The 24,343-nt window shown below is 29.8% G+C and overlaps 4 protein-coding genes across 6 annotated transcripts; 3 read left to right on the top strand and 1 right to left on the bottom strand.

Moving 5' to 3' along the window:
• Positions 1 to 147: 147 nt before the first annotated feature.
• LOC135962109 (uncharacterized) lies at positions 148 to 1,750 on the top strand. The gene is made up of 3 exons (XM_065513852.1): positions 148 to 256; positions 607 to 818; positions 1,276 to 1,750. The coding sequence occupies exons 1-3, from the start codon at positions 215 to 217 to the stop codon at positions 1,466 to 1,468; spliced, it is 447 nt and encodes a 148-aa protein (XP_065369924.1). The 5' UTR covers positions 148 to 214; the 3' UTR covers positions 1,469 to 1,750.
• Rme-8 (receptor mediated endocytosis 8) lies at positions 1,488 to 14,661 on the bottom strand. 2 transcript variants are annotated; one of them, XM_065513850.1, is made up of 24 exons: positions 14,529 to 14,661; positions 13,828 to 14,111; positions 13,625 to 13,765; positions 13,319 to 13,463; positions 12,290 to 12,491; positions 11,708 to 12,212; positions 9,765 to 10,562; positions 9,550 to 9,699; positions 9,294 to 9,485; positions 9,106 to 9,225; positions 8,939 to 9,027; positions 8,698 to 8,866; positions 7,640 to 8,637; positions 6,990 to 7,450; positions 5,905 to 6,920; positions 4,458 to 4,633; positions 3,872 to 4,391; positions 3,484 to 3,807; positions 3,254 to 3,423; positions 2,978 to 3,185; positions 2,735 to 2,902; positions 2,549 to 2,671; positions 2,230 to 2,488; positions 1,488 to 2,163 (listed from the first exon to the last, which is right to left on the bottom strand). In XM_065513850.1, exons 2-24 carry the CDS (start codon positions 14,017 to 14,019, stop codon positions 2,048 to 2,050), a joined length of 7,242 nt encoding a protein of 2,413 aa, XP_065369922.1. In that variant the 5' UTR covers positions 14,020 to 14,111; positions 14,529 to 14,661; the 3' UTR covers positions 1,488 to 2,047. The 2 variants fall into 2 exon arrangements, with proteins under 2 accessions (XP_065369922.1, XP_065369923.1); XM_065513851.1 differs by having other exon boundaries at positions 12,290 to 12,488.
• A 748-nt stretch (positions 14,662 to 15,409) lies between these two features.
• Cdk5 (Cyclin-dependent kinase 5) lies at positions 15,410 to 16,894 on the top strand. The gene is made up of 4 exons (XM_065510784.1): positions 15,410 to 15,653; positions 15,738 to 16,005; positions 16,068 to 16,352; positions 16,418 to 16,894. Exons 1-4 carry the CDS (start codon positions 15,486 to 15,488, stop codon positions 16,567 to 16,569), a joined length of 873 nt encoding a protein of 290 aa, XP_065366856.1. The 5' UTR covers positions 15,410 to 15,485; the 3' UTR covers positions 16,570 to 16,894.
• A 1,182-nt stretch (positions 16,895 to 18,076) lies between these two features.
• Positions 18,077 to 22,657, top strand: Flo1 (flotillin-1). 2 transcript variants are annotated; one of them, XM_065510781.1, is made up of 8 exons: positions 18,077 to 18,454; positions 20,173 to 20,248; positions 20,322 to 20,676; positions 20,779 to 20,790; positions 21,038 to 21,508; positions 21,911 to 22,054; positions 22,134 to 22,298; positions 22,559 to 22,657. In XM_065510781.1, exons 1-8 carry the CDS (start codon positions 18,403 to 18,405, stop codon positions 22,574 to 22,576), a joined length of 1,293 nt encoding a protein of 430 aa, XP_065366853.1. In that variant the 5' UTR covers positions 18,077 to 18,402; the 3' UTR covers positions 22,577 to 22,657. The 2 variants fall into 2 exon arrangements, with proteins under 2 accessions (XP_065366853.1, XP_065366854.1); XM_065510782.1 differs by lacking the exon at positions 20,779 to 20,790.
• The last annotated feature ends 1,686 nt before the right edge of the window (positions 22,658 to 24,343 follow it).

Genomic DNA, 24,343 nt, shown 5'->3' with positions numbered 1-24,343 from the left:
AACAACAACAAAATACAAACCATAACAACAGTGTTGCTCTTTTTGTTTTGCACTTAACAACACTTGCCGTGTATATAAACCAGAGTTGTTAAATGTAAGCATTGAAATTTTATATCATTTTACAACACTGAATAGAAATGTTATATTTTTAAATTCAAATTCGAAGTGAAAAATTACATATTTTGTTAAACTGTTTTTAAATTTAAAGTTTTAAATGAATAAAATTTGGCATAAACCATTACATACTAGAAAAGTGGTAATTTTTAAACAAACGAAATATAAAATATATTGAATTTGTAATTATTTAAAATATACATAGAAGAAAACTTGTAATTTTTAAATAAAACGAATTTGAGAAACGATTTCGTTTTTAAAACGAGTTCACATATTTTGATTATTGTAAATCGAAAGTAAAACGAATAATGTTACTCGTTTTATTTTCGATTAAACAAATCAGTTTCAATGTATAAAATCGTACGATTTGAAGATCATCAATTTGTCAATTGTTTGTTTTTTAAAATCAATCGATTTATAGATCAGTGGCGAGATTTTTACACAAAATTTGTAATTATTAAAAAAAAAAATTAAATATAATTTTTCTCTTAGTGGAAACAGATGTCTTTATTAAGTAAAATCATTTATTACCTACAACCATTAGTGGGCCATTTAATTGATACTTGGCTGCAACCTTTACCATTTCCCACAATATTCAAATTTTTGTATTCCTGTATTTTAATCATTCTAATATTACTGCCAGTTATCGTTCCAATTATGATCATGATAAGTTATTATGCTATACTACAATATTTACTGGAAAGGTAATTTATAAAAAATTTAATATCTCAATATGGTAATAACGTATATACTTTAGTAAAAATATTAACGAGACTTGTAGAATTAGTTAACGAATTAAAATTGAATTCGACTCATGAATTTATGGGATTTTACAAAACATCCTATAACTTCTATTTAAGTTGACTCTTGGCATTAACTACGTTAAATAGAATATTTTTTGTAAAAAAATTTGTTAAAACTAATTTTTCTAGCGAAACAATTTATGATTTATAAGCGGACCATTTATCGAAATAAACAAAAATCTGGGCTTACAAAACAAAACACTAGTTAGGGCCTTTCTATATTAAGGTAACGATATACTTTTGTTATATCAACATACAGACGGACATGCCTACATCGACTCCTATTTATAAATGTAATTTAGTTTTACCAGAAAACGGTTTTTAATTAAAGTTACTTAATTAAGTTTTCTTTCTTTAGTACTTTGGATCTTGTTTATCCCAAACATTTTGATGTCATTCACTACTTAGCTAAAGTTTACAATTTACAAATTGAAAATGAAAAATACGTTCAATTCCTTTACTTGTCTATGGAAAGATGGCGTTATATAATTACAGCATTGGCATCATGTATTGACTACACGCGTTTGGTTTTATCTATAGTAATGAGTTGATGATAAATTGAAAAAAAAGTTATGTTATTTTTGAAAATACATTTAATGTTTTTTAAATTTTATTTCATCACTTTTTCGTAAATTGTGAATGTATGTTTATGTTTTGTAAGTGTTTATGTATAGTTTTAAAGATAGAAATTATAATTATATTATATTATAATACATGTAAATATGTGTGTGTGTTCAATTGAAATTAATATATAATTTAATATGAATTATTATAGTATTTGCAAAATATTAATTTAAAAAAATTATATATGTGTATAAATATTTCAAAATAAAGGTATTTTTTATAATTATAAATTATTAATTTTTTATAGATTTGTTTCTTTTATATTGTATAAAATACTTTTACTTATTTTGATGTTTTGTTTGTTGTTTATCATTTATTAAATCCTACAACTTGGAAAAAAGAGATAAAAACTGTTTTTCTATTCTGCTTAATTTCTTACATTGTGTAAATATACATTTGAAAATATAATAAATGTGTATTTATAAAAAAATACGACTAAACGGAAAAATTAAAAAAAAAATAATATATATTTTTATGTATTAGAAAATATTTGTTGTAGGCAAATATTAATCCTCTGGTGGTCTAGCAGAGGGATCATCACGATCAATAGGTGGTGGTGAGGTCAGCACTTCGACATTTTGTGCTGGTCCTTGAGTGAGGTAGCCTGCAGTAGGATTGATACCTGCAATAAATAAATTCAGAAATATTATAACTTGTTTAATTTTACAAAATTTTATAAAGAAAATACCCGTTAGATATCCTCTAATATTTGTATCGGTTATAAATAGATCGTGTCGTTGATCTTTAAATTCTGACCATACTGGATGTTTGAGTAAAATTTGTGTAACGCGATCACCATAGTTGAGATTATGAGTCATGCCTTTTAGCGCAGCCACGATTTGTGCTTTAACAGCTGATGCATTGTCTACATAATCCAAACGACTGTCTAATAAACCCAATAGAAAGGGTATAAGACCAACTTCCAAAGATTGGCTAATTAAGGAATCCTAGAAAATAATTTCAATTAATTAAATATGAATTTATGATAGTACTCCAGTTAAACTCACATGCTGATATTTAAATAAACGACTCAACGTTTCACAGGATTTTTCTATACAATCTCGATGATGTTCCATGCATTTCTTTAAGGGCATAATGCATTCAGTTTGCGAAACAGCACTGACACAGAACTGAAATTTGAATTTATATTGTATTACATATGTTTAAATGTCAATCGTAAAACTTCTGCATACCTCTGATAATGATAATTGATGTAATACTGATAATGTATTCTTTGGTTGCACGGTCAGCAAGTTAAATAGTTTGGGTATGTGACCCAAGACAGGAATATCATCGGCTAAATTCGGTTGCGATCGTAAAAGTTCCACTAAAGCATTAGTAGACAAATCTAAAACATCCTTCTGTAAATTAATACAAAAATAAATATTTAAACAAATTAAGAAAATTAAATGGAAATCTTTTTAATAATTAATTACCTCCGAAGAACTTTTACTTATTTGTTCGACAACAAAATCTAAGAGATCTGATAAGAATTGCTTGGGTTTACGTAAAGTCCAGGCAGGATTAGCTACAAATAGACGCAAATAAACACCAGCTACAACCACTTCATTTGATACAATATCCTTAAGAATTTCAGGATCCTTCCACAAATGTTTGGAATTTAATTTTTGTGCGCGATAGAAACTGCCATCATACGAAAGAAAAACTATAGATTAAACTCTAGTAATTATTTATGTAGCCTTTAAAAGTACCTTTCACACATATCATTTACAGCATCACAAACAGTATTGCGGGTTTTATCATTCCATATTAACTCGGGATGTTCATGTATAGACTCGAACAGTTGTACCGAAGTTTGGGGTGACTCTATCATGGCATCCACAAATAAAGCAGGCAAAAATTTGGAAACCGTTATACGAACCTATTCAAAAAAAAGTCGTTAAGTAATTGTAAAATACTTTTAACAAATCTCTTATAATACCTTAGGACCACTCAATCGATCGGCAGTCATTTTGGCCATTATTTCAGCACACATTTCACGTATCAGTGGATTGCGGGAATTACAGAACATGTCTAATAAATATATGACTGCACCCTTCATTTGTGCTTCTTTAATCATTTCTTGCACATTCATAAGACCCGACATAGTTTCCAAAACTTTTTGTTGACTGGCTCTCAAATCGGGATCTTTAAGGGCCACCAAAAAGTTGCCCAACACCTCACAGGCAGCAATTTCAGTTACACAATCCTTATTACGTGAAACTAAAGCCACCACTTCCAGAGCCACCGTCTTAATTGTAGTATTCTGTAATGAGAAATAATATTTGGAAAAAAAAATTCTATTTGTTCATGATCATACACCCTCTTACCTCGGCAAATAGATTATAAGCCAAAAATCCAAATATCATATCGAAATTTCCTATACATTGAATTTCTACTTCATGATTGGCCTTAACAACAGCTATTAGAGCCTTAAGCACCATAATAATATGTTGCTCCACATGAACATCATTGGCAAAATCGTATTTATATTGACTTTGTATATGTTGCTGCTCCATCAGGGCTTCAGTTTCCAGTTTTTTACGACTTTTTGAACGATTATATGCATTAAGCACTTCATCAAATGTATTGCCAGTTTTAGGTTGCTTCAATTGCGGATGGTTAGGTGCTAAAGTAGGCTTAAGTATACCATCACCCGAGCCACTAAGTGTAGGTGAAACGGGTTCGGAATACGCAATAGTATTTGAATGTTTTAGCTTCATCATATAGTGATAGGCTTGCTTGAGATATTCCAATAAATCTAGTGTAAATTGCTTGGGATTAACTATAGGAAATGTGGGCATATCGTTGTAGATTCGTATAAATACACCACCAATTTGTAATTCATCTCTGTGTGAAATAATTATTATATAAGAAAAATATATACATCTAAAAGAAATTTAATGTTAAACTTACTTATGTGCATCGAACTCAAATTGTGCTACCAATTCATGAATCTCTGCTATATCTTCAAAGGTTTCCTTAACGGATGCCGAACGTTGCTGTTCTAGGAAATCTAATAATTGAGCTCTAGTACCATTATCCCAAATTAAATAGGGATTACGAGTGTTGGAGGTGAGTATTTTTAATATCTGAAATTTGTAAATTTTATGAGCATTAAATAATTTTTTGTCATTTATTTTAAAAGAAAATAAAACAATAGTGCTATATTTGGCTTCTTATTTAAAAATATTAAAAACGATTTTTAGTGAAAAAAAGTTAAACAAATTGGGAATTTTTTTTTTTTTTTTGTTTTAAAAAACAATTTGATGTATAAACAAGTAAGAGAGCTGTGCCTTCACCAAATTATACTTTAAAACAAAAATATTAATTTCGTTTTATTGAAATTATCGAAAATAATTTTATTGCAAAAAAGTTTTTATTAATTAGTGAACAAATTTCGTTTTCCCGATTTCGATCCATTGTTCTTAGTAATCCGGATATAAATAAAAACAATAAAAAAATACAAATTTTAAATATTTTTAGGTATACAAAATTTAAAATTATTTTTTTTTGAAAATTTAAAAAAAAAATTCAAAATTCATTAAAATTTTTTTTTTGGATTTTTTTAAAAAATTTCAAAATTTTTTAAATTTTTTTTTGAATTTTTTTAAATTTATGACAAAAATTTTTTTGTTAAAAAAAATCGGGTTAAAAAATATTTTTCCCGATTTTGACCCATTGTAGTTCCAAATTACTATAGCCTTATATACATCGTTGCAATGGATTTTGAAATCATTAGATATCCATATTATAGATCTAAAATAGGCCAATAATCGAGTTGTCCGATTTTAAATAGCAACCGAGCCGGAAGAATTCCCGATATATTGGTATATCAATCAAGTTATTTGGGGGCTATGGAAAGTTGATTTCAACATACTGACTGACATGGCTATATCAACTCCGCTATCTGTAACGATCCAGAATTTATATACTTTGTAGGATCGCAAATGAAAAATTTAGAAATTACAAGCGGAATGATAAACTTATGTATACACTTGCAACTCATGATGATGGGTATAAAATGCAGTAATGAAAAATTATTTTTGGTGAACAAAATTCGGATTTAAAAATATTTTTTTCCGATTTTGACCCAATGTCGATCCGAAATATATACAAATCGGTTCTTTGCTTTTATCACAGCAATTTTAAATAGCAACCGAACCAGAACTATACTCGATATATTGATGTATCATGTTTGTAATTTATTTGGGGGCTTCAGAAAGTTGATTTCAACATGCGGACGGACGGACAGAGCTATCTTTACTCCGCATTTGAAAAATGTGTAAATGAAAAACTTATGTTTTTCATTTGAATGGTCAAAAAATTGTATCTCTAAAATTTAAAATAGAAAAACGCTCACCTCACTATCCTTTTCTTTTGTTAGTTTATTTGCAATATATTTGGTAAGCAAGCGATCCAGCACTTGTTTGACCACCGTATTCTGAGCATCAGATGTTACCACATACTTCTGTCGCAATAAATCCAATGCCTTAGCACTTTGTTCGGGTGTGCCAGCTTCAGATTTTTCACTAGCCGTTGAATCTTGTTTACTAACAACACTCGATGTATTACTTTCCTGACCCGATGTTATAGCAAGTTGTTTATTTAAAGGATTTTGTGCATTTTGTGTATACGCCGTTTTGGGTTTAGGTGGTATAGAGGGCGCTTTTATGCTTGCTGCTGTTGCTGCTCCTGCGACACTGGTTGTAGGTGAATTATTTTCTGAAGATGTTACTGATTTCGTTTCTGGCGTAGTGCGCAATTCAAGGCCATAGCCGGCTAAAGCTATACAGGCAAGAATGCCCATTTTAGCTAATGTATTGGCTTGCTGTTGTTGATTCGTTTTATCACTAGCCTCAACGCCACTCTCATCCAGCGTATAGTCATATTCAAAGCAGAAGAGCATAAGGGACCACAACACTCCGTTGCAAGTTAAATTACACTGTAATTCGTAATTATTTGCTGCCAAACTTGTTACCAAACTAACGGACAGAGTGTGTTTGAAATAGACCACACGACACACGTCGGACATGAGACGTGGCAGCGTGATAATTTTTTGTTTACATTTCTCGAAATTACAGGCAACTTCGAAACAACGCGTTACATTAGAAATAACTTGATAGTGTAAGGAATCTGGTTTGGAGTCGGCGCCCATGATTGATACACATCTATCGTATGCCTCTAGCAATGCTTCAATACCCTCTTCCCTTCTCAACTCTTCAGCATTTAAGGCGGAGCAGTGCACTGTGTGATAGCAAAGTTCAGAAGCAGCGGTAAGTAATTGTGTTTCTTTTGAGAACAAATCATCATCCTTGGTCTCCAAACGTATGGTCTTAATAAGTTGAGGATAGCCAGCATATTTATATGGACGTAATACTTAAAATATTCAAATATATCAATGTAGCAAAAAAAAAAGTTACAAACCTAGGGGAAATGAAAACTTACCATCTGCATAACGTTCAAACAGAATACTTTGTGTTCTCAAAATTAATACAATATTATTGGGATCTGGACCACCCGAACTCCATACATTACGAGAGCAGAGAAACTCGTAGGCTTGATTAACTTTTTCGAAAACTTCACGACCATTGGGATTTTTATCCGGATGATACATTTGTGCCAAACGATAATAACTTTTACGTATCATTGATTCATCTGGTTTGGGATGTTTGGCCAAATCTATGCCCAAATCATTGTATGCTTGCTGGACGGTCATTTGTGGCGGTTTCTTTTCGACTTCCTTACGCCAGGCATCTAATGTGTGTTTCAGTAGTTGTACTGGATCCGAAATGGGCCAATTGGGAAATTTTTGAGTATCACAGAGATGTCTCAAGTAATAAATATGGCAGAATAATTCATTTTCCAGTTGGGGATAGCTTATAGCTGGTATGGCAAGATAGGGATATCTGAAAATATAATTGAGATACAATATATACTTTTTGGGGTCGCAAATTAAAACAGTCTAGAAGATGCAAGAAAACGTAAGGTCTAGATGCTGCACAGTTGTGTGGGAAATACTTTCTAGCACTCTAAATTTCAACATGCAACCATATTCTTGTGGAGAATTTTATAAAAATGTTGCTTTATTTTCTTACCTGGCCATTGTATGACCTCTAAGGCGTGGTGTAAAATCAGCTATATGTGCTGCAATTTTCTCTATTAACAGTCTTCTCATTTCCGAACTCCATATAACTTCGGGCGTATCGAATTCACCCAAAAAGATTTCTGCAAATTTCTCTGCACTATAATTTTCCAGAAAACAAACCATAGCTTCGGGCAATAGCTGACCCAAAATACTACGATGCATTATGCCAGATTGTGATGATTCCTCACTGCGGAAACCCTGTTTCATATGCGTCATTTTAAGGAATTTTGTAATGGGTAAAATATTGCTGCCGCTATACATCAGCATGAAATAGAAAACTCCCGTCAAATAGACTTTGGGCATTTCGGGATTGTCTTGCATAATTTGACACAAGAGCGTGGCCACACGTTCCAACAGTCCGGGGTCATGTGTCAAGCAAACTTGAACAATGTGAGGTAAGCAAATGAATTCGGATAGTTTACGCGACAGTTTGGGGCCAGGTATTAAAACAGCTTGACCATTTTGAGTACGGGATGGAAAGAAACTGGTACATTTGATAAGTATATCTAATATCATTGAAGACAGTTCTGTTTCATTATATAAAGGTTGCCCCTTGGCTATAAGGCACCATTTAAGTTGTGGTATCTGCTGCAACGAACGCCAACCATCCATACCAATAGCCCAACATCTAGTTTTCGGCGTTATAACACCTTTCGACCACAATTCCTTTAATTCTGAGTAGGTTATGGGTCCTTGGCGTTCGGGTTTCTGTCCCTCTTTTTCGATATTATAATACCAATCCTTTTCCTCGTATTGCTGCATGTTTGGTCCTGCTTCAATAACATTGGTTTTGGTGTTTGGTTGGGCCCGACCTTGATGCAAATGAGCCAATGTTATGAGATCAACTAAACATTGTACATGATCGACCAGAGGACGACAATTGGATTTTTCCAATACTAAACATGACATAAGATTTATAAGAGCATCTCTTAAGGATGGTGAGAAACACTAAAAAGAAATAATAAATATTTTTATTTTGAATTCATGGCATTAAAAAAAATTACTTACTCTATCACTTAATTGCAAGATATAGGACATATCACCAAACTGCCCAATTTCCTTGTGATATCGTCTATAAACTTTTGCCAAAGCTTGTAAAGAAGTTACAGTCAATTGATCATCATTAACACGTTGTCGGCATAACACACGTCGATACAGAGCATTAAACAATTCGATACTAAATTTACAAACGCAAGAGTTTATTAAAGCATACTTTTTTTTATAAAAACAAAAAATAAATTAAACTTACGGATCTTTTACTAAATTTTGAGGCCAGTCATCCTTTTCCAATATCAAACGTATATAATAATCACCAATTTGAATTTCATCAGCCAAACACTACATTAGCGAGCGTAAAACAAAGTTAAAATTAATTAATTAATAACTTCATCAGCCACTTTGCATATTTTTATTTACCTGATATGTTACTTCAAATTCTTGATAATTCCAAGCAACAATCATATTGCCAGCTAAATCACGATCATTTATAAATTGACGTAATTCATTTTCCAAGCAAATGCGCAATTCCTCGCGAGTCTAAAATTAAATAAAATTTTATTATTAAAAAAAAAGATTGTTAAATAGTTAACTTTTTTGTGATGTACCTTATGATTCCATATTAAATTAGGTATACTGTGATCTTTGGAAAAATTATAAAAGAAATAGGGTAGATTCACTATAGCTTCTGACGTTTTTTTACGCTGGCGCCTATTGCGCAAAACTACGGGGCGATTTTTTAGAGCTTGGGCAGCAGGATCTTGTTGCTCAATTAAATTCATGCCCCAATGTTTTATGCCCTAAAGAACAAACACAAATAGATTAATTTAAAAGGCGATACATAATAATTAAATTGTATCCAACCTGTAAATGCTTTTCAATCACATTTTTACGAGTTTTATTGGAATGCTGTATGGCAAATTTTAAATTATCTCTAAAATTTAACTTGTCTTCTTCAACGTCTGTTTCTGGCACGGTATCTTCCGATTCCAGAAACATTAATAAACCAGCAGGCTATAAAACAATACAATCGTTTTTTTAAACGAATTATAAAACATAAATTAATATATAAAACTTACAAATATACGCTTAAATAATTCCATGGCATCAACATTGTCCGTTATCCACAGACCAATCAAGTGTCTAGATAATTGACGATGTGTAGTTAAAGTGGGATCATTTGAGGGCGTGTACAATGCTACCAGCAAATGTCTACATAAAGCCGCCTCATCCAAAGCCAAAGATTGCATTTGTTCGGCAACTTTTTGTTCGCCCTCCTCTATGATGGCTCTCAAAACTAGACCAGCACCTTTCACAATGGCCAAAGATGGATGTTGAAACAGTTTGTATAAGTAGCGACCCCTTTCAGCCACCAATTCCAATAATATATCAAATTGTTTGCCGTCCGTAGTCTCTGAATAAGGCACACATAGGGCAAATGTTAAGAAATCTAACATGGCAGATAAAACCAATGCTCCACTGCCATGGCTAACATGATTGGTCCACATATTAAGTAAGGTCTCCAAAAATGATTTCGATGATAGTATGGATGATTTGTTTAACTGCTCTTGCTTCAAATCATGATCAGCATTCACCGAATGCATTAGAGAATTTACCATATCTATGGCTGAATAAGTAACGGCCAAATCTTTACGTCTTAGGGCAGCTACAATTTTTGTGCCAATAATTTCTCGAAATCCCGGTAAATTGGTAAATGCAGCATAGCCGGTTTTGCTGGCTAACAAACGTGTTAGACCATGAAAAATGGCTTCAAGTTCGAAATTTGTTAACTGGGCTGTTGGATTGTCCAACTCTTTTTGTGCCAATGCTTGTAGAGCACTCAGTATTAGTTTTTCTTTGTTTTCAGCGAAGAGACTCTGAAAGAATGTGATAATAGTAGATATATAGTTGCTATTTCGATTACCCGTAAAGTTAAGTTTATTTATTTCCGTCAGCAAATATGAGTTATTTTCGTTTAACCCCTTTTACTTTTTAAGTTTACTTTTTTTAAATTTATATGAAATTTGTTTTTATTGAAAATAAAAAAAGTATATATTTTATAAAATTTACCTTAAGCTCAATTAACTATGTATAATTAAAATTTATATGAAAAAAGAATACTTCCAGATAAAAATTTTTGAAAAGAAAAATTTTTGGTAAAATAGAAAATTGTGAAAAATTTGGTTTAAACAATTATTTGACCCATTCTCGGTCCGAATTTCTAAGAAGTTATGTATGTCGTTCAAAATATCTTTGATATGTATATCTTTAGATATCCTTATTGGTAGGTTAATGACTTAGGAATCCAGTTTTAGTTCAAAAATAATAAAAAAAAAGTAAGAGAGCTAATTTCGGCTGTGGCAAATCTTATATACTCTTCACCAAATTATACTTTAAAATAAAAATTTTAAATATTTTTAAGTAAATTTTTTTTTAATCTGTTAGCGAAAAAATAGTTAGGCCAAACATTATTGTTTATTTTTTTTTTTTATTTAAAATTTTTTTTTTTAATTTATTAGTGAAAAAAATTTCTTGGTGAAAAAAAAAATTGGGGTAAAATTTTTTTCTCGATTTTGACCCATTGTTAGTCCGGCTTACTTTGGCCTTATATACGCAATTGCAAAGGTCTTTGAAATATCTATTATTGGATATCCATATTGTCTATGAATCATGTATGTAAGTTATTTAGGCGCTACGGAAAGCTGATTTTAACATGCAGACGGTCAGACGGACAAGACTATATCGACTCCGCTATCTATAACGATACAGAATATATATTCTTTGTGGGGTCGCAAATGAAAAATGTAGAAATTACAAACGGAATGACAAACTTATATATACCCTTGCCACTCATGGTGAAGAGTATAAAAAACGAGGTCGATATAAATAATCACAGATTTTTATTATATTCTCTCCCAAACTATAGTTGACGAATTTTAAGGAGATAATTTAAAAATACCAAATATGTATATTTTTAAATAAATGTCTACAATTAGAAAGTTAAGTAATATCAAATACTTACATCTTGCGTTACACTGTAATTTAAACCACTATGCGGTACATTGGCATTAAAACGCTCTAAAACTTCGTAACGTTTAGCAGGATTTTGAAAATTATTTATAACCAATCGTAATAGATTTGCCTCGGTTTCTTCGTCAACAATGCTGCTTAGTGGTACATAACGTTTGCCACGCGGTGTATTAACAATGCGTATATGAACATCTTGATTGCCGCTGGAACGTACAGCATCCAGTAAAGTGGCCAATAGCGAATCACGATCGTTCGTTGTATAGGAGCGCACAATACCGTTTTTATACTCAATGCAAAATTTTTGTAAATTATCTTTCTCGCGTATTAATGCAAAAACATCTGCAAGCGGGCGTAGAGTGCAAACACTGTATGTCTGAGGGTCTCGTTCCAAAAGTGTAGACTCCGAAAGACAGAGTATACGTTTAACTGGATCCGGATGACGTGGTGTATGTTTTTGTACAGTAAATTCAGTCATAGAAGTTTGAAATTGATCGCCGCTTTTAACAATTGTTAAAATATTTTTTATTTATATATTTATAGCATGTCTGTGGGTGGATATATTCAATGCACTCACCTATATTTGCCAAATCTTTGTCTTTCAAATTGTTCCAGTGTTATTTGTGATTTTAAGATCTTTATGTCTATACCCAGAAACTGTGCTGATTTTTGTGCTATATTTTGCACTATCTCATGATGATTAAGAGCCTTGAACAGATGCAAACGACTAAAGCCACCATAGGCCATAACAATGCCGCCTTCATAGTCCGAAATTCCTGCTTAATTCACATTTGAAGGAAAACATAAGATGAAACACATGTCAAATAAATGGGTTAGAAAAGCTAGAGTAAAGGCAAACATAATTAGGTAACTATAACAGCGGTTAGTATGCACGAGCCAAAATTTGTTTCCTCTTGGTAATTTAACGGCTACAATCAGATGTGGGAAGGATAATAAACAATGAATTGTTGTACAAAGAAGAAAAATTAAAATTGAAATTTTGATAAACCAAAACCTTTTTTATAAATGGATGTATAAAACTATATATTAAATTCTTCGTTGACCAATAAAAATAATTTTATCAAAGAAATATTAAATAATATAAAACCATGAAAATTGTATATTTTAAAGATAAAATTAATTTTGAAAACTACCCTATTCCTTATAATATAGATAATGTAATAATGTACCCTTAGTTCTTTATAGGTATCTAGATATTATTTATCTTAACGATATATTCCAAGAATTCATAGATAGCCAGTAAATATTTATATCGTTTCCAAAAACAATAACCAGGCCTTTAAAAAAATGGGATTAAGTGCTTAAAAAATAAAACATTCATGTCTCAATCAACCTCTGTTTGGAAATCTACTTTTTTATAACCATTTACTCTCACCAAAAACCAATTTTATGTTTATTTTTTTATAAAAACCATCACCAAAAGATTTAAAAGCATGAAAAATATATTCAAAAACAATTATTCAAATTAATATAGTTCCAATAAGCAAAATAGTTGTAAAAAACTTAACTAAACTTTTTTTTCATTAACATTTAATAATTGTTTGAGAATATGTCTGAAAAAAAAAAAACATAAAAAGTGTAATACCTATTATTCCTTCAATATCCTTGTACATATAACTCGCCAATATTTCATTGGTGGTGGGATCCAATTGATCTAATGAGCAGGGCGTAACTTCCAACATTGTGGGTAAACTAATGCCCGACCAGTGATATTTATAAGCAGAAAAACGCTAAAGTAGAATAAAATTAAATTTGTTAATAAATAAAAAAAACTATAGATTTGTAATGATTCAATAAATACAAACGCAAACAAATAAACACATATTTTAATGAATGAATTGTGTTTGTAAGTAACAACAATAACAATGATCATTATAAAAATAATACAAACTTGAGAATTTTTAGGTTTATCAGCAAATTCTTTGTAGTATTTCAAAATGGATGTTAAAATATCATTGCGATACTCTGAGCTTAGTTTAATTGAATCCAGTTTTTTATCTTTTTTAACAGTCAATACAAATTCATTGGGAATCTAAATAAAAATAGTTATAAATTATATAAATGTAACAATAGACATGCAATCGTTAAACATACATTTGAGGTTTTTGTAGGTGCTGCAGATACAATGTCGGAATAAGACCATCTATTGGTTAAATCCAATTTGTCGGGATTATAGGTTGATATTCCTAAATTGCCTATTGCTAATATACGTTTGTATTTCCCCTTCCAGGAATGTTTTGTTACCAAAAAACTTTCCAAATCTATGCTCTCCTTAGGAGGCACCATCTTGTAAGTCTTCTTATAGAAAAAATTAAATCTCTACTCAAGTTCACAATAAAAATATGTATTTTACTATCAATCACTTTAAGGCTATTAATCTGCAACAAAGAAAAAAACAACAACATGAATATAAATTTTGATAAAAATCCAACAATCTACTCATAAAAGCAACACAAAAATGACCACTGTTTGACTCATCATTATAAACATAATCAAAATTATTTTACAGCAAAACCATTACTTTTACTTTGTATTTCTTTTTGAAACTAAAGAAAATTTTATATTATTTTCATTATTTTGTACACAATAATCGGCACTTTCATAATTAGTGAAGCTGTCTCAAATTTGTTAATGGAGTCTCAATTTAAACTTCATAATCAAGTTTGGAAAAAGGGGAGTAAACGTCATATGAACGACTTTTTTCTTTTCTTGGTTGCACTGCAAACACAGCGGTCATTTGTAGTTTTATTGCTATTTTCTTTATATAATATTCAACAGTTTTTTTTAATGCATACTTTTTATAAAAAGAACATTGTTTTTTTATAGAATACTTTTATTTTTAATAATTTTTATTATTTATTTTCTGTATAAATTTCATCTGATTTATTTTCTTCGCAAAAAAAACAGCTCACACACAACAATTCTTTTTTCTTCAATTGTCAATTATGAGATGACATTTCAATATGTATGTGATGATAACAATGAAAAATGTCCATTAAAAACGTCTAAACAGAAAACGATTTTTAGGAATTATTACAATGCAAATAATCGAAATCAATATGCAGTAGAACAAAAAACTGAAACATCCTGATTAATAAATTATTTAATTAATCAAATATTTTGATTAAGTTTCATGATTAATTATCAATAATTTTGATTTTTGTAGGAAATCTAGATTTCAATCATAATCTAATTTATTTTACAAGATTTTAATGATATGCAAAATCTAGTTAGATATGAGATTTTGCAAAATTCTAATTTACATTTTATGGGATTTTACAAAATATCGATAATTTTCAAAATACAATCAATCCTGCATTTGTTTTGAATGTGCTGAATAAAAATGAAAAACAAACATTTAAAAAAATAAATTACGAAAATATAAAATTATTTAAAATTAATGTAGAAAAAGATTTTATATAATAACGTGGAATTTAATAAATGTTTGAGTGATTGTGTTTATAGGGTTTTATGCAGTTCTCAAGCAAAATCTATTACAATCATTTAAATTTTATATAACTTCAGATTATTTTATATCATCGGATGGGTAAAAAATACCCAAAAATAAAGCTGTTTAATCAGCTCTGTATTGGCAACTCTATATCAATAATTCTACAACTAGAATTTACTACCTTTTATACAACCAAGTGCAGACAAATTATTAGTGATTGTTTTTGTTGTTTTTCCTTCTGCAAAAGTATGCAAAAATTATAAACTGTTTACAAAAAGTTGAAAACATCGCATAAAATACAATGCAGAAATATGAAAAATTGGAAAAAATCGGGGAAGGTACTTACGGTACTGTGTTTAAGGGACGTAATCGAGAAACTATGGAAATAGTTGCTCTCAAGCGGGTGCGTTTAGATGAAGATGACGAAGGTGTGCCATCCTCAGCCTTGCGCGAAATATGCCTGCTTAAAGTAAGAAGCATTCGTATTATGGACGAAAATGACTAATAAAATTAATTACAATAACACTTTTTTGAATTACAAACTTTCTGGCAGGAGCTGAAACATAAAAATATTGTTAGATTGTATGATGTCTTGCATTCGGAAAAGAAACTAACTTTGGTATTTGAGCACTGTGACCAGGATTTAAAGAAATATTTTGATAGTCTTAATGGCGAAATCGATATGCAAGTATGTCGCAGTTTCATGTTGCAATTGTTAAGAGGTTTGGCTTTTTGTCACAGTCGTAATGTATTGCACCGGGATTTGAAACCACAAAATTTATTGATCAACAAAAATGGAGAACTTAAATTGGCTGATTTTGGTAAGGAGCTACAAATGCATGGATTAGTGTATATGAAACCTTTTTTTCTCTTATTGGATAAGGTTTGGCTAGAGCTTTTGGCATACCGGTGAAATGTTATTCGGCTGAAGTGGTAACTTTATGGTATCGCCCACCTGATGTTTTATTTGGCGCTAAATTATACACTACTAGCATAGATATGTGGTCTGCAGGTTGTATATTTGCCGAATTGGCAGATGCCGGTAGACCTTTGTTTCCAGGATCTGATGTGTTAGATCAGTTAATGAAAATATTTAGAGTATTGGGTACACCAACGGAAGACACTTGGCCAGGTGTTTCTCATCTCTCTGATTATGTAGCTTTACCTCGTAAGTAGATATATATTAAGTAATTGTAAATCATTTAATATTGAAAATTGTTGATTTTATCCTAGATTTTCCCGCTATTACATCATGGAGTCAAATTGTACCGCGTTTGAATTCCAAAGGACGTGATTTGCTGCAAAAACTCTTAGTATGTCGTCCCAATCAACGTATTAGCGCCGAACATGCCATGCAACATCCATATTTTACAGATGGCCATTAGATTAGAAACGCTTAAAAGAGATTCCACAGAATTATAATTTTGTTTTCAGACACTCATGTGTAAATTTTAACGGAATTCTCCTGGTACCAAAAAAAATTAGAATTTTGTTTTTGTTAATAGACATTATTTTATATTCTTCAATCATTTAAGCAAAATTGTTTTCTAATTTAATTTATATTTGTATAATTAAGACTTAAATGTTGATTTATGATATTAGCCAGTTATGATTATTTTAAACTTAAGAATATTTTAACTATTATAAGTTATTAACTAATATGTCTGATCATTTTTAAACGAGCATAATAAAAGCAGTTAATAAAGCACATATACATATGTATTTCCTTATCATTTCAGTTATTACCACAATTCAGTAATATAAAGCCATAATAATGGCCATTTTTATCTATTTTTAATAATTTCGTTTATAAAAAGTAACAGGCATGTTTTAAAAGATGATAAATTTCCAACTATTCCAAGAATAATTTTTTAACAAAATATTATTTTGTAGCAAAATAAAGTGCAGCTAACAACAATTAATTTAATGAAATATTGGAAAGAATTCGATTCAATAGTTAAAAATTTAAACAATAAATAAAATTCCCATAATTTTCGGAAACGGATATATGTATATTGGAAAAATATTAATTTAAAATTATTCTGAGGAAAAACTTTATACATATTTTGGAAATGTGAATGTATGACTGGTGGAGAACCATATGTAAATCCATTTTAAGAATATTCCAATGGAGCATCAGTGGTGGAAGCCCAATAATATTTATTTGTACAAATTAAGAATTTAAGAATTAAAACTCAATTTGGGCATAGGTGGGGAACTTTTAATTAAGATTGAACATTGGTGAAAAACCATAAAAACTCAAATAAATGGAGTTCTTCAAAAAAAATATACTCAAAAGTCCACAGTAGTTCCAGCTTGAGCTATAAAACTATAGATTAGAAAATATCTACTTGTGGAAACTGGCATTTAGTTATTAATGGCAACACTGAAGAAATCACTAGAATGATTAGCGATTATTAAAAATCGCTAAAAATGTCAAGAAAATAGCTAAATTAGAACCACTGTTTGCCACCCAATAATTGTATTAAAACCAACAAGTGGCAACACCCTATGAGCCGACGCGGCTGACATGAGCAAATCAAGTTTTTCGTAGCTAGAAATGGGGGGTCTTCAAACCAATGGCAACACTTAAGAAATCACTAGAATCGTAGAGAAACAACAAGAGCGGAAACTAGAAAAAAACTCAAACCTAAATTTTACTTTTTTGTTTTCACATAGTTATATTCATATGGTTATATTTACTAATCCATTCTCATCACTTAGGTTTTTGACAACTGAGTTAAGTCTTTGACAAGCGAGTTTCCAATCTATGATTAAAATGATTAGCAATTATGCAAAATCGCTAAAAATGTCAAGAAAATATCTAAATTACAAACACTGTTTGCCTACCCAATTTATCACAAAAAAATGTAAACATCAAATCGATTGTGCGCAGTTTATTATTTTTAAGAATTTTTTCTTAATTCTATTCTAAAAGTCAAGCCGGCCAAAATAAGAATTTTAGTATACATTCATAATTGCCTACATACACTAACTTACAACCACTGCCAAAGTAACAAATTTATAAATATTAATAAATATAATTTACAGTATAAAACAAAAAAACAAAGTGAAAATCATATGTTGGTTTCTCTAATGTTATTGAATGCGTTAACATATTTTGATTAAATTAAATGTTCTTGGGTTATTAATTAATAAACACTTGTGCTTTTTCAATACGTTTCAATCAGAAAATATATATTTTTTATATTGCAAAAATGGCTTGGGGTTTTGTAACTTGTGGTCCTAATGAGGCTCTAGTAGTATCAGGTAATTATATTATTACTTTTTAATAAAATTTATAGCCTATTTTTTTATTTATTGCTATTTTTCCTAAAATGATATCAACTTAATGACGTCACGCTAACAATTTATCGATTTTTTTTATCGTAGACAATTTCAAATTAGAGTAAGCAAAATAATGATAGAGATGATACTACATCACCCATCAAAGTTGCTCGTTAACGCCGTTGATTGTAAATTTGATTTGTCAAGGTCGTTTTTGAAATTAAAAAATTCTAAAAATGTTTCAATAAGAAATTATTAGGGTCACAGAAAACATGAAAAATGTTAATGTTTTTTTCATTCAGATTTTGTACTCGTAGACTTAAATTAATTTCATTGTTAACATATTTGATAAAATTAACCAATGCAATCTTTAAGGAAGGTCAATATTCAATGAATTCAATTAGACAAATTCTTTTCTATGTGCTTCCTTATGATTAGATCATATTTATATTTTTTTTGGTTTTAGAAAACGGCATTATACCTATAACTTTAGTGTAATTTCTAATGACACCCATACTGAAATGGTTTGAATCGTATTTAACTGATGGAAAACAAATCACGAAAGTAAATAATATTAAATCGAACTAAATAAATAATGAATATGGGGTTCCACAAGTATCGATCCTTGGAGCTCTACTATTTATTATTTACATATATGATATGCATTTTTTTTTAATGAATCGGAAAATGAAATACAGTATCAAATCAATTTAATGCAAAAGTAATTTTTCTGTAACCTCAAAACAAACAGTTTTATTAGTTCTACAATTCAAGCTTGGATAAACTAGATTTAAGCCAAACTTGTTTTTCACTTAAAATCAAATTTTTCATAAAAAACTGTTTTCACCTGAAGTCAAATTTTTGTAAAAGATTTGAATTGACGAAAAACTTAATTATTCAATACATTTTATTAAGCTATTTTGTAATAGAATTCAATTAAAGAAAATATTAATGATTCAATAAGGAATTAATTCTATAGAGAATTAATTCTCAAAGGAATGAATTCACAAGTTTGAAGTACTAAGGGGATTCGTAATGAATTCTTTAGTTGAATGGTTAAGAGAACAAAATTTAATTTGTTTTCGAAAATTTAATTAAGAATTGATTCTTTCGAAACTTTGGGTGTACTTGTTTTAAAATCACATGACAATGACATCATATAAAATACATCGGGAACAATAAACAAATCGTTTTTAGAAGTGTTTTGTTTCCACAATGTACATATTTCTAAAAATAAATGAGATCAAGAAAATTGATAAAATTATATGTAAAATAACAGAAACTCCTATTTGAAACCGCAAAACAATATTTTAATCGTTAGCTTAGTGGCAAAAGTGCTAAGTATACTTTTTATGAAAACTGAGATTTTAATACGAAACGTTAGAACAAATAAAAAATGTTTATATTTAGTGTGCTGAATTCCCAATTATTGATAAATTCGCTGAAATTTATTGTTGGGGGGATAAGCTAGTTTTATATTATTCTATTTGTTGCAATGTAAAATTAATAATAAAATAGCACATTAAACTTAACATAAGGTATTTTTCGATTAAAAAAAAATCTTAAATTTAAGTTTCTAATTATATTTAGGAAAAATAAAAAAATAAAGAAACTAGTGATTTTATGGAGATAAAAGCTAAATCTCAAGTGTATTAATATGTACAAATTAAATGTTAACTTCTTGTTTATGTTTCTTTCAGGATGTTGCTATATGAAACCGTTATTGGTGCCCGGCGGTCGTGCTTTTGTTTGGCCATCCATACAACAAGTTCAAAGGTAACAGCTAACAAAACTTTCCTTCCTATTCGTCACTAAATTTGTTATTTGCTCAACACATTCTCATACCTAGAATCTCTTTGAACACCATGACTTTACAAGTTGAAAGTCCCTGTGTGTATACCAGCCAGGGTGTACCAATATCGGTTACGGGTATTGCCCAAGTAAAGATCCAGGGACAAAACGAAGATATGCTGTTGACGGCATGCGAACAATTTTTGGGTAAACCCGAGTCGGAAATACGTCATATTGCACTAGTAACACTGGAGGGTCATCAAAGAGCCATAATGGGTTCAATGACTGTTGAGGAAATCTATAAAGATCGTAAGAAGTTCAGCAAACAAGTGTTTGAAGTGGCCTCATCGGATTTAGCAAATATGGGTATAACGGTGGTATCATATACCATCAAAGATATTCGTGATGAAGAGGTGAGTGTAAGGATATCTTTAAATTTTATAAAAAAATCTGTTGAATTGATTTTCTTTTATTTTTGTTTATTTTCATAATTATTTTTTTTTATCTGTAAACAGGGAGAAGCAAAGGTACGAAAACATATTTAAAATAATTAATGTTGTCCAGTAATTGTAGTTCAATGTACCAGTCTGTTCTGTTCGTTTGCTTGCTAGTTTTAAAACTTTTCGATATTTTTTTTTTTACTTTTTTATTGAAAATTTCCAAAGCTAGTAAAATCTAGTAAGCAAACGAACAATCCATAATTTTTTTTATTTAAAATTTATTTAAATACCAAACCAACTAAAGAGTATTTTCTCTATGTTAAATTATTTGTAGGGTTATCTAAAATCTTTGGGTATGGCTCGTACTGCTGAGGTAAAGCGTGATGCTCGCATTGGTGAAGCCGAAGCCCGCTGTGAAGCCACTATTAAGGAGGCCATTGCCGAAGAACAACGCATGGCTTCGCGTTTCCTCAACGACACCGAAATTGCTAAAGCACAACGTGATTTTGAAATTAAAAAAGCCGCTTACGATGTCGAGGTACAAACGAAAAAAGCCGAAGCTGAGATGGCGTATGAATTGCAAGCAGCCAAAACTAAACAACGCATTAAGGAAGAACAAATGCAAGTTAAAGTTATTGAGCGTACCCAAGAGATTTCGGTGCAGCAGCAGGAAATCCAAAGACGTGAAAAGGAATTGGAAGCTACAATAAGACAACCAGCTGAGGCTGAGAAATATCGTTTAGAAAAATTGGCCGAAGCTAATAAAATGCGCATTGTCATGGAAGCTGAAGCCGAAGCAGAATCGGTAAGCGTTTTTTTATTATTCAGCAACAGCTGTATAAACCTTAATACCCAATATGGTTATCAAATGAAAGACTTTTAATATGTTTTTCAAAAGACGTACATACAAATATTAGAAAACATATTTTTCAAAACGAATTTTTTCACCAACAAATTTATTTTTAACATTTTGTTCAATCTTTATCTTAACGTATACTTTGGTGAAGGGTATATAAGATTCGGCACAGATAAATATTTATGAAATTCTTATATAGGAGTCGATTTAACCATGTGACATGTATGATAAATCAATGTTGTTATTGTGGAAATTTCGCAAGAGAAAGTTTATTAGATTCCTTACATTCGTATATACCTTCAACGTATATTGTTAAAAACATTTTAACTATAACTATTTTTTCTTATTTAGATTAAAATACGCGGTGAAGCTGAAGCTTTTGCAATTGCTGCTAAAGCCAAGGCTGAAGCTGAGCAAATGGCCCAAAAAGCTGAAGCCTGGCGTGAATATCGTGAAGCCGCTATGGTTGAAATGCTTTTGGACACATTACCAAAGGTACATACATAACCATAAATAAAATTCCTAAAATATCTACAACAAGCCTATTTTTAAAATGATTTTATTTCAATTTTAGGTGGCCGCTGAAGTTGCCGCACCCTTGTCACAAGCAAAGAAAATCACCATGATTTCTAGTGGTCAAGGTGAAATTGGCGCTGCAAAACTTACCGGAGAAGTTTTGCAAATTGTTAACAAAGTACCAGAGTTGGTTAAGAATATCACTGGCGTAGATATTGCCCGGGTACGTCCAAATCCAGCATTTATTTAAGACTTTTTCTTAATAACAAACAAACAAACAAAACAAAAACAAGAGATTTTTTTTTAAAAACTCACACAAATTTAAGTTAACCAAAGTAACAAAAGACTTAAAAACAGGAATATAACAATCTCAAAACAAGAATTTTTTTATGCAACTAATTTATTTTACTATTAAAACTGTCTCTCTATTTGTATATTTGAAATATTTTTTATAATTTTTTTCTTTTTTTAATTTATTTTCAGTCTGTGCATGCGGCTTAATTAGTTTTCTAAATTGTGTATTTCTTTTCAAAACACAATTTGAAAAAAAAATTTGAAATTAAATTTTAAATTTACAAAAAATATTAAAAAAACATATAATTGGTAAACGAAAAGTTTGGATATTTAAATTAACACTTATTTTTTTTGTTATATAAAAAAAGCTTAAAAAAGAATACTATTTAAAACGTTAAGACCAATGTAAGATTTTTTATAAAACTGCATTTTTGTACTCACCTAGTAAGTTGTACTTAAAAAGTCCCTTTTTACACAAACATTGGTCATAACTGTCAATTACATACAGTTGATTTCATTATTTGTAACGCACATTTTCAATACTCAAATTTTCGAATCTCTTACACTACATTTTCATTTCTCTAGTTATTTACTTACATATTTTATTGTTTTGTATTTGTAATGAATATTTCATATTTGGCATTTTTCAAAATTTTTATATATTTTATAAAATTTATATAAACTAGATATTAAAAAGTATGAAATAGAATTATATACACTTGTATTTTGTAATTTTGGTGTACTAAAAAATTAAAAAAAGTAATAAACAAAAAAAAAAAATAATTATTGTATGTAAAAAGTCAAAAACACAAACAAATGAATGGAAAATTCAATAAAAGCATTATATAATCTTTTGTATAAACCAAAACTAAAAAAAATTGTTTTATTATGTCATATGTTTAAGACTGGTACAATTTATCAGGCCTGTTTGGGGACTTGATTTTAATTAATTGCTTAAATATTATAGTTCTTTGTAAATCTTTAAAGTTAAATAGCTGAGATAACAACTAAATAAACAGTGGGTGGAGTAATTTGAATAGGTACATGTTAAAAATTTAATTACAATGTTCATTCCTTCCGACTAACTTTGAGTTTGACAAACAAATTTTTATTGATATGTAGCGTTTATTTTTAATTTAACAGAACAATGTGATTAGGTATTTTGATAACGACTACTTTAAAATCGCATATAAAAAACTAGTAGAGTGCTTTATTTGGATATGCTGTATATAACCTTCAATGAATAAAAAAAATGTTTGTTAAATAATTTTGTAAATTTTTTTTCTACAGTATCACTTTATTTAGAAGTACAATTGTCTATATACATGAATTTTTCCGCGAAATTAAACCATTGTCGGTCCAAATTTCTTAGGCGCTATATAAAGGTCTTTGAAATGTTTTTCATTTGATATCCATATTGTCTATGTACATGACTTAGTAATCGAGATATAGGCAAAATATAGGTATTCGTGGATTTTTGTTCATATCACAATTTTTGGACTTTTGTTGATTTCAACAAACAAACGGATATCGCTATATCGACTAAAAGACAAACTTATTTATATCACTCATGGTGAAGTTTATAATAACTGTTTAGCATGTTAAATATTTGTTTCAAACATAGTTAGTCATGAATATTCATTATTTTTTTGTTGTTTGCAAATAATAAATTTGCTTAAATATAGCACTCAACACGTATGAACAATTTGCTTCTTAATGTATTATTAAGTAGTTTTCGTTAGAAAATGTGGCAATCTTAATTATAGGTAACTTAGTGATAACACTTTAGAAAATGCTTTTCGGTATTTTGTTTCGCAGTTAAAACTATAAAACTAAAATTACAAGTAAACTTAAAAATTGTTATTAAACCTAAAAAAACGAGATCACAAGGCTCTGTGATCACTGATAACTAATTCCTTTTATCAAAATGTGAATTCTTCCACACATTCAAAAAACTAAAACCAATAATTATCG

This window comes from Calliphora vicina, chromosome 5, assembly GCF_958450345.1.
Source record: "Calliphora vicina chromosome 5, idCalVici1.1, whole genome shotgun sequence".
NCBI lineage: Eukaryota > Metazoa > Arthropoda > Insecta > Diptera > Calliphoridae > Calliphora > Calliphora vicina.
Note: the sequence above shows the minus strand (reverse complement) of the source record. Positions and strands in the feature narration are given on the sequence as shown.

Coding starts and splice junctions, on each gene's coding strand:
- LOC135962109 (XM_065513852.1), top strand. CDS start 215: ATGAATAAAATTTGGCATAAACCATTACATACTAGAAAAGTG. Junction 257..606: donor CATTACATACTAGAAAAGTG/GTAATTTTTAAA, acceptor TTTTTCTCTTAG/TGGAAACAGATGTCTTTATT. Junction 819..1,275: donor CTACAATATTTACTGGAAAG/GTAATTTATAAA, acceptor TTCTTTCTTTAG/TACTTTGGATCTTGTTTATC.
- Flo1 (XM_065510781.1), top strand. CDS start 18,403: ATGGCTTGGGGTTTTGTAACTTGTGGTCCTAATGAGGCTCTAGTAGTA. Junction 20,249..20,321: donor TCCATACAACAAGTTCAAAG/GTAACAGCTAAC, acceptor TCTCATACCTAG/AATCTCTTTGAACACCATGA. Junction 22,055..22,133: donor TTTTGGACACATTACCAAAG/GTACATACATAA, acceptor TTTCAATTTTAG/GTGGCCGCTGAAGTTGCCGC.
- Rme-8 (XM_065513850.1), bottom strand. CDS start 14,019: ATGGTGCCTCCTAAGGAGAGCATAGATTTGGAAAGTTTTTTGGTAACA. Junction 12,492..13,318: donor GGATATTGAAGGAATAATAG/GTATTACACTTT, acceptor ATGTGAATTAAG/CAGGAATTTCGGACTATGAA. Junction 3,186..3,253: donor GTAAATGATATGTGTGAAAG/GTACTTTTAAAG, acceptor GTATGATGGCAG/TTTCTATCGCGCACAAAAAT.
- Cdk5 (XM_065510784.1), top strand. CDS start 15,486: ATGCAGAAATATGAAAAATTGGAAAAAATCGGGGAAGGTACTTACGGT. Junction 15,654..15,737: donor GCGAAATATGCCTGCTTAAA/GTAAGAAGCATT, acceptor ACTTTCTGGCAG/GAGCTGAAACATAAAAATAT. Junction 16,353..16,417: donor TGATTATGTAGCTTTACCTC/GTAAGTAGATAT, acceptor ATTTTATCCTAG/ATTTTCCCGCTATTACATCA.